Source organism: Gekko japonicus, unplaced genomic scaffold (genome assembly GCF_001447785.1).
Source record: "Gekko japonicus isolate JY-2015 unplaced genomic scaffold, Gekko_japonicus_V1.1 scaffold2901, whole genome shotgun sequence".
Classification (NCBI taxonomy): Eukaryota; Metazoa; Chordata; class Lepidosauria; order Squamata; family Gekkonidae; genus Gekko; species Gekko japonicus.
The window spans coordinates 140,810-150,208 of record NW_015174923.1 but is presented as its reverse complement, the minus strand read 5'-3'; the positions used below and the strand labels follow the sequence as shown (position 1 = coordinate 150,208).

At 51.1% G+C, this 9,399-nt stretch overlaps 1 protein-coding gene across 1 annotated transcript in view; it reads left to right on the top strand.

Moving 5' to 3' along the window:
• The window catches only part of LOC107122044, a 9,950-nt gene extending 1,199 nt beyond the window's left edge, over positions 1-8,751 (top strand). Inside the window, exons 2-8 of the mRNA XM_015425070.1 lie at positions 58-266; positions 3,848-4,060; positions 4,458-4,628; positions 4,927-5,058; positions 6,025-6,197; positions 6,883-7,128; positions 8,485-8,751. Of these exons, the coding sequence (XP_015280556.1) occupies positions 58-266; positions 3,848-4,060; positions 4,458-4,628; positions 4,927-5,058; positions 6,025-6,197; positions 6,883-7,128; positions 8,485-8,685 (1,345 nt within the window). The 3' untranslated portion in view covers positions 8,686-8,751. The remainder of the gene's footprint in view (positions 1-57; positions 267-3,847; positions 4,061-4,457; positions 4,629-4,926; positions 5,059-6,024; positions 6,198-6,882; positions 7,129-8,484) is intronic.
• Positions 8,752-9,399: the final 648 nt, after the last annotated feature.

Below are 9,399 nucleotides of genomic sequence, written 5' to 3'. Positions count from 1 at the left end.
GCCGGCGCGGCCGGGCCACAAGGTGCGCGCCCTCCTGCCCGACGGCTGGGGGGACAGGCCCGGCGGCGGGGCGCCGGGGGACGGCCGCAACCAGAGCACCGGCCCGCCGCGCCCCCCCGACGCCCACACCGCCCTCCCGGCGCACGACGCCGTCCTCGTCCTGGACCCCAGCCCCGCCGCCAGCTTCGGCCACCCGCTCCTCCTCTTCTACGTCGACTTCCACGTGAGCCCGCGCCGCTGCCGGAGCCGGGACCGCCTCTACCTGGGTGAGTGGGGCGCTGACGCCCGAGCCCGCCCCGTCCGGCCCTCCCTCGCACACCTTGCGGATGGGGGCACGTGCAGAGCGGCTGTCCCGCGTCCTTCACCTCGGCGTCGGGTTGCCAGCGGCCCCTTTCAGAGAGGCTCAATGCGTGGCGATCAGTGTTCCCTCTAAGCTCAGTTAGTGTGAGCTAGCTCGCCATTTTTTGAGCCTCCGGCTCACAGGTTTTTAACTCAGCTCAGGAAAGAGGGCTCCAGAGGGTGTAGACTTTCCAATTTCCCCGGGGGGGGGGGGGCCGGGGGTGGGCGGAGGCTTTGTTAGGAGCAAGGGTGGCCCCCGGGGGAGGCTGAGCACCTTCCTGAAAATTTCGGCGGCGGCTGATACCCCGCCGCCCCCACGAAGATTACGCCTATCTGATGTAGGCAGTAGCCAAATTGGCCGCTCACAACTTTAATGCCAGGAGCTCGCAAGGTAGAATTTTTGCTCACAGGACTCCACAGCTGAGAGGGAGCATTGGTGGCAAGGGCCAGTAGACGCTTTTCATGACGAGGAGGAGGCAGACAGCACCGCTCACCGCAGAGCCTCTCTCAAAGGGACGGGGAGCGGGCAACTCCATTTCTGAAATCCTTGCTTTAGAATGGTAAAGGATGAGGTCCGCTTCTGTCTAAGACCCGGCAACACTCCTGATAGTTCAGGGTTCAGCCTTGAGGCATCATTCCCTTTCCTACCTCTCAGGTTCCTATTCCTGTCCCCTTTGGTCTTCTGTCGCCAGAGCATCCTTTGTGCACAAAAGGACTGGCTTGTTTACGCACCACCTACCTTTAACCCCCGTCCCTCTCCTGATATTCTTGACCAGATCCCCTCTTCAAAGTGTCTGCAGCCCCTTCTGGACATTGCTTTGGGCTGAGACCTGTTTGTCTCTTCTGGGAGACGGGAGGTGGGTTGAAGTGGACCTAAGAGCCCAGTGTCTTTGCAAGTACAGTTCACTTACATGCCAATGACCCTATTTGAGGTTTGCAAAGACTTCCTAGGCATTCTTATCTTTGCCCAAGACTTTCCCTTGTAACATGTATCTTGGCCAGTGTTCCCTCTAAGCTGAGTTAGTGTGAGCTAGCTCACAGTTTTTTAGCCTCTGGCTCACACATTTTTTTCTTAGCTCAGGAAGGATGGTTCCAGAGCAAACTAATTTATGCAGTAGCCAAATCGCTGGCTCACAACTTTAATGCCAGTAGCTCACAGAGTAGAATTTTTGCTCACAGGACTCCATAGCTTAGAGGGAACATTGATCTTGGCTCGGTTGTTTTTGAGATCTGAAGCAATCCGCTTGGCAGGTGCCTTGGAGTAGCACAGCCCTTCCTTGTTCTCTGGTTCGTGCCCCCTTCTGATCTGGATTATAGGCTCTGCAGGGTGGGGTTGGATGTGCCTACTTTGTCTTGTAAAGGCCTTTGAGGTTCATTCTGGTCCAAGGAGTCCGTGAGATGTGCTTCCCCCAAGAACAGACAAAGAAGCTAACCGGTTCTCCCCTCTCAGTCCCCTCTGCCCTTCAAACATCTCCTTTATCCCAGGAACGGCAAACACAGCAGACGCTGTCCCACAGCATCTCCTTCCATCAAGAAACTCTGTAAGGAGAGAGGGAGTGGTCCCTGGTTCATGGCCTCATGCTGGTGACAGCCGGAGCCTAGTTCGATCAGAGGTGACTCGGGTACCTACAAGTGGAACGAACTGCTTTGCAGGAGACCTTTTCCCAGGTTCCTACTGATCCTGACCCTGATGGGGACACTCTGCCGTGCTTAATAGGGCTCTGGAATCTGGACTCTGACATATCAGCACTGAATGCTCAAGAGGATGAGGAAGGCAGGATGGAAGGAACTGGGGTTCTGTAATCAGGAAGATACAGAGATGGTGTCGCTAGGAGAGACCGGCATGGAAACAGTAGTAGAAGCTCCTGCAGGGCGGAGGGTCTCTTGCTGAGATCTTTAGTGCTCAACATGACAGCCACTGATAGGCCAGCATTATAATTTGAGGGTTTATGTGAAGCCTGGGTTCAGCCATAGAACCTGTTTTGAATGAGAGTTCTTAATCCTGGATTTGGTGACGTAACAGGCATCTGAGCATGGGTAGGATGCATTTCCTTCTGTGCCATGTAACCATACCAACGCCATACTCTCTGCGTTTGGGGGATAATATTTTCTGACTGCAAAGTATGACTTCTAGATAGCTTAACCCTTGGCACTTCTCCTCTGAGTGAACCACTGGCTTCTTTTTGTCCAGTTTCCTTCTCTGTTGCTGGGTTGTCACTGAGTTAACAAAAGGTAGTTAAATGATCATATAAGCTTTAACCATTGACTGATTATATGAATAACAGTGCAGTCGTCTTATACAGAGGTACTCCATTCTAAGCTAGGGCACTTTGATCGGCGTAACTCTGCATAGGATTTCAATGTGTATTTCTGAAGAAATGCCATGCATATATATGTTATAGCAAGCCCTGTCTTAGTTCAAGGGTCCACTCAGTTGTGAGAGAAGAGAGAATGCTTCCTGCCACCCAAAATGTTTGTTAAATTTTTATATTAAAGTAGGATCGTTTGCATATTAACTTAAATTTTAAAAATTGCTACACAATTAACTGGTAGCTTTTTAATCATAGATTGGCCTAATTGATTTCCTGAACCAATATTAGTTGTGACAAACAAGCCACTAGTTTGTTACCAGGGATTCAGTGTTCAATTTAAAGATATTTGTATTTACGTTTCTTTTATTTACTTCATATATCCCACCCTCTGTCCCCAGTGGGGCTCACATCATTCTCCTCTCCTTCACTGTATCCTCACAGTAACCCTGTGAGCTAGGTGGGGTTGAGAGTAAGTGACTGGCCCAAGGTCATACAGCAGCCTCCATGGCAAAGTGGGAATTCAAATGGGTGTCTCCCAGATCCCAGGTCCAACACCGTTAACTAGTACGTGCTGCCAACATGCAAGGGAGAGTTTGATATTCCTAAAGGCTCTAGACATGGAGTTAGCTGCCAAGCAATCAAAAAAGGATAAAGACAAGTGTTTTCTGTCACTGTCGAGCCCTGGGTCACTGCGTAGCAGACTTTTGGCAAGCCTGGCTCATTCCTTGACACAGTTATTTGTCCTTTATGATAAGCACTTTTGTATAGTCTCAGAAAAATTGTCTTTATAACCTGTTTATCCTTCTTTGTACTGGGAGGGCAAGACTAGGAAGTGTCTTTGTGTCTCAGTCATTTTGCACAGTTTATAATGGAAAGATAGTGTGCTACAGTACTGGATCTGGTCTCTGTATTTCAGTTAAAGCTCTCCATTGCAATGAGCGTCTGAATTTATTTGAGTTACGATTTTTGCCTAAAGAGGGTCAATGAAACTGTTCTCATATGTGGTCCTATAATGTTTGGTAAAGGGAACAGTGACATCACCAATGGAATGTTCTTTTTGCTGTTGAGAAAGTATCACTGGGAATCAGCACAGCTCTGGCCCATTTCTCCAGGCCGGGCTGTGTGTGCTCTTTTGTGGCAAAGCAGCACTGGAGGCTCTCTGTTTTATTCCAGGGGTGTTTGCTTTTCCCCTGCAGGGAGCTATGAGTGCTTGACACCTGCCCAGAGGAGCCGCTGTGAGAACCAGCTGAAGCGCAGGCCAGGAGGACGCAGCAAGGGATGGAGCCAGCGGTCAGCAGGCCGGGTTCGCCGCGAGGAGCCGCCTGTTGGGCTCTGTGAGATCCATTTCCTGCCTTTGGTGGTTGTGGCACAGGAGGACCCTAAACATCCACAAAAGCTGCACTGCATGGGTGGGTACATTCATCCTGCTAATGGAAGCCACCGCAGCTCCTTTCTGAGGTGTCATCAAAAGGTGGCTGCAAGGACAGAGGTGGCAACCGCTAACCAAGAATGGCCTTGGTATGAACATTCTGTGAGGTGCAAGTTTGACCTTGACCAAGATTGTAAGCCAGGCAAGCTGTTTGCTTTCAGGGTTTGGGGGAATCATGGTAGGTAGGAGGCTATCAGTACAGGACAGGCTAGTGTTAAATTCAGGGAGGATCACAGGATGAGGAGGGCGTGGGTGTTGGGAAGATGGTGCAGTTCTCAAGGTGTTGTTACTGACATGCTGTGCTTCCCCCCCCAAAAAAAAGTTGTTCCGTGCCCCCAACCTCCCTGATACCTCCTCTCACATCTTTCCTTGCACAGACCTCCGTGGATTCAGCCCGTGCCCTCGGCCTCTGCCCCTCGTCAGCTCCAGTTCCACAGCTGCCTACTGCGAGCTCAACAAGAATACCCGGCGGTGTCATCGCCAGCAGCTTCCAGTGTACAAGTCGTGCCGCATGTATCAGACGTGTGACCATGCCGTGCTGATAACAGGTGTGGCTTCCAGAATAGCACTTGGGGTTGCTAGGAGGTACACACTTCCAGGTGAGGAAAGGGATCCCAGCCTTTCGCTGCAGGGGGCAAATGCTTTGGATGAGGGAGAATCTGGTCTCAGTCCAAAATGTCAGCTGCTTTGTTTCACTAGGCAGGAGTTTAAAAAGGGGGGGGCTGTTCCTCCTCGGAAACGGGGTCAGTGCTGCTGCTTGGTCCTGCCTTCCTTGGCCTTTGGCAGCAGCTGCTGTCTCATCCTCTCCCATTTTCTGAGTGTTTTCTGACAGCGTTTCCCTCCTAGGCGGTTGGCAGGAGCAGGTCACCTATCCACACCATGCCCACAACCTGCTGCTCTTCTACCAGATGCTTCGAAGGAATGGCTTCCGCCAAGAGCACATCAAGGCCTTCTTTGCAAGTGAGGGGCAGACACCAGGTAGGCAACTCTTCAGAGCCTGGGGTCGTTTGGGTCTCAACACCCATTCACCACCCTGTTCTTACCAACTTTCCGAATGCAGCCTTCCATTCCAGAGTCGTGTCCTGCCACGTGGCTCCCATCTGTGAAAGCAGAAGCATTTACATGTTTACTTCATTTATACCTACTTTCCTCCCCAATGGGGACCCCTTCCCTTTTTATCCTCACAACAGTCCTGAGAGGTAGGGTTAGGCTGAGTGTGTGTGACTGGCCCAAGGTCCCCCAGCAAGTTTCCATGGTAGTGTAGGGATATGAACCCGGTTCTCCTGGATCCTGCTCCAACACTCTCACCATTACACCCCACTAGCTCTCATGCAACCTCTAGTGATGGATGCCTTTGACGTCCAACCCTAGTTATAATCAGCCTATAGGGCACAGGCAAAGAAAGAAAAGAAAAGCCCTATTGGGTTGTTATGGGCCAGTAAAATCCTAGCAAAATTCCCACCTTGTCCCAAATTAGTCCCTTCCCAAGAGGATGGCGTGTCTCAATATGTTCTTCACCCAAAGAGTGATTCACACTTGGAATTCATTGCCACAGGAGGCGGTGGCGGCTACAAGCATGGACGGCTTCAAAAGGGAATGAGATAAGCTAATGGAGCAGAGGTCCATCAGTGGCTATTAGCCACAAGGTATAGATAGGGGCTCTGGGGCAAGTGATGCTCTGTCTTCTTGGTGCTTGGGGGGGGGGGGTCAACAGTGGGAGGGCTTCTAATGTCCTGGCCCCACTGGTGGACCTCCTGATGGCACTGGGATTTCTGGCCACTGTGTGACACAGAGTGTTGGCCTGGATCCAACATTGGCATCTCTTATGTTCTTATGTTCTTGGGAGGATTCTATGGTGTAGGGGGATGGGATTGCTGGAGGAGTGTAGAGGTGGGCCTATGGGATTTGAAGTCATCAGCCTCTTCCCTCTCCTTTTCTGGGCAGCAGCCATGGAGGTGGGTGATGTGCACCCAGCCACAGAGAAGCTGGCCATTCGCTCGCATCTAGCCTTGGTCTGCCGGAGCCTGCACTGCGCCGACTCGCTGGTGCTCTACCTCAACAGCCCAGCAGTCAGCGATGGAACCATACTGCTGTGGGATGCCAACCACAATGGCATTGTGAGTCAGGTCTGAGGGGCAGGTTGGGTTTGGGAGACAAAGGCAAGTTATCCAGTGGAATCAAATGAACCTTTCAGAATTGGCTCTCCCAAGGGTCTCCCTTGCATAAAGGCCTAACTCCACTGGCACCAGCCTCTGAACCCTCTGTTCTCATGATAAAACATCTCAGTCCACATTAGTAAACATAAATCCTTTCTTATTGGCTGTTAATCACCAAGCCAAGTTCAACTCCCCTCTCCCCAAGTCTGCGAGGAGCCAGAAGCCCCTTATCAGCCTGTATTTGGCCATCCAGAAGTGTTCAGGCTTTGATTGGCTGGAAGTGGAAGCTTAATCGAGCCACCCTTGCACAGGGAGGGATGTGGAGGGGATCTGAGCACCTGTCCTAGCATGTCCCGGCCAGCTCAGCTGATGGAAGCAGAGATGCTGACAGAATTGCAGGTGGAGGCTCCGGCCCTCTCATCTGTTCCCTTCAAAGGCCCGTCCACTTCTTTCATGTGTGCCTGCAGGGAGAAAACAACCCCCAAGTTGCAGTGGGTGCTGGCCTCGGCTTGCTGTTTCCTGCTTAATCCATCCCTTTTAACTCCCAGGCAGTGGAATTCCCTTGATCTCTGAACTGTACAGTAGGGGAGGGGGGAGCTGTCTCAAAGGGGCAGGTGCTGATGGGCTTGCCCCACTCTCCCAACAGGCTGACCCTAAGGAGCGGTATCCCATCTCTGAGCTCCTAGCTGACTTGGAAAGCTGCAATGCACGCAGGGTCCTCCTCTTCCTTGACCAGAGCTATCCAGAACCATTGGCAAAGAAGCTGCGGGCATCACGGCGCCATGCCAATGTGGTGCTAGTGCGTGGCATCACCGCCAGCAGTGGATCAGCTTTTGCTGAGTTCTGGGCAGGGCTACAACCTGACCAGTGCCTTCTCCAGCATATCTTGCCCGTAAGTACCATAAAGTGCATTGGCCTGCAGAACAGAGGTTATGACTGCATGAGGGCCACAGCTTTATCGACAATGATGTTGTAGAGCGAGTTATTCCCATACTGGCTGCTTAGTCCAAGCAAAAAGCCAAACAGTGAAACCGCTTTCCCAGTGCTAGCATTACCTTGGCAGGCGGCACTAGCAACAGGTGAGGTTCCAGAGCAAAGAGGCAGAGTTTAGTGAACGAGGCAACACCATTGGGATGCCAGTTCCACCTCCCAGTTCTGGGGGACAAAACAGAATGAAACAAACGGGAGAGAGGGGAGCCAGGAAGAGAGGCACTTGGAATGTATCAGTGACTCCAAGGGAAGAAATATTTGGCCAGTTGTTGTTGTCGTGCAGTATGTTCAGTGCATGTTTCAGCTCCCCACAGACCCAGCAGTCTTCCGATTGCTCCATCTTGCAGCCAGGTTTGTTTCAGCCCCCACCTGGAGAAACTCACCTCAGTTGAACAGCACTACAGAATAATGTGACAGTGGAGCTGGCCGTGCATAGCAAGCACCGGACTTGATGAAGGGCCAGAACTGACTTTGGTAGTGTACTCAGATCTGTTATTCAGCTATTTGACTTAGAATGACAAAGAAAATGGGAATGTAAACATGTGGAAAAGTTGCTTTAACAAAGTATATTTTTAAAAATGTGAATTGTGGCTCCTTCGGTAGGAAAAAAACCAACATTGAGTTCCATTGCTGGTATACCCTTCTAGTTAATTTTCTTGTCCAAAGCTAGACTTCAGCCACTAGGGAAAAAATTGTCCAGGTTGAAGTCACTTGAAGTGATACTCAGATTTAAAGTCACCAGATAAGGGCAGTCCACTCAAAGGACTGGATCCCATAGAAGATTTCTACATGCATAATAGACACTGTGCAGGCAGACCGCCAAAATTACTCTTCAGTGTCTATTTGCGCGGTGAACGTGATCATATCCCCACTATCTTGTCCAAATATACAAGACATAGCACAAGGTACTGACAGTTTTTAAACCAAATTAAATGAAATGTGTTGTCCATCCTGTTGCTCCATAGGCACATTGTTCTTTCATTCTGTTAAAGTACCACATGTTCCTGTAGCTGTTGTACTACGGCTTGCACAAGTGGAACGGCACCAAGTGCATTTTCCTTTCTGCTCATGCATTGCTGGATCCAATCCAAAATTTAAGAACAAGGGGAAGCTTTAACGCCCCTTTAATCTTCCCTGATTTAAGATTACTGAGATAATGTACATGAAGTCCTCTGAACATTCTGAAGTGCTATTTTAATGCTTGTGAAAACCCAGCTGTGGTCCTTTGCCAGGTGAAAATTTCTCTCCTTTACTGCAGGTGGGCCCTTGGTCAGCAGTCTTGGCCTCTGACACCTCAGCCCAGCTGCTCAATGTCACATTAGCAGGAGCACCTTGCCATTCTGTGCCACCCCTGGGTGAGGAGGAGCGTCAGCGTCGCTACCAGGGCTGTCAAAATCTGCCCACCATGTTGTGGTATCAGAGCAGGCACCAGCAGCAGCTGCAGCAGGAGGATGACTGAGGTGGACGGGGCGCTGCGCTGGGTCTCTCCACTTGCTCTGTACCTATGGACCCTTTCCCCGCTTCCCCCCGCAAGAAGGTTCCTGGCTTCAAGGGAAATTGGTGGAGTTCTCTGCCATAGCAGCTCATTGGGAGGCCTGGCGTGGTAGGTTAAGGCAGCCTCAGTGAACTGCTGCACTGCGATGGACTTTCAAAATGCCAGGGTCGAAGGAGAAGCCAGGCGAGGCATGCCTGCTCTTACATCCTGTTGAAATATATAAGCATTAGAGAGACAGCTCAGTGGTCAGCAGTTGGAATACAGCCGTGATGTGTAGGGCAGGAAAACAGAATTTGCATCCAGTGCTAGGTGAGTCGGGCAGGGCACTATATCAGTGCGGGAGGGCCAAAGGGAGCTGCAGCTACTTCAGTGCAGTCATAATGTGCTGCTGCCCTGCATCTGGCACTTTCTCCTCACCTTCGTGTCACTCCCCCCCCCCCCCGGTCTCTACCTAGAGTGCTTTCTGGTGGGAAAGAGATAGGGAGAAACACTCTGTAAGACAACCAGCCCCTTGAATAAAGGACCACTGTTACTGGTTTCTGCATTTCCGTTGCTGTTTATTGTCAAGACACTTTCCTGGAGTGGGAAGGAATACAAGTGACACCAGGAAACATGCCTTTCTGTTGCGGAGCACAGGGCCTTCATGGGAGGATGTAGGACTCAGGGCAAGATGAACAA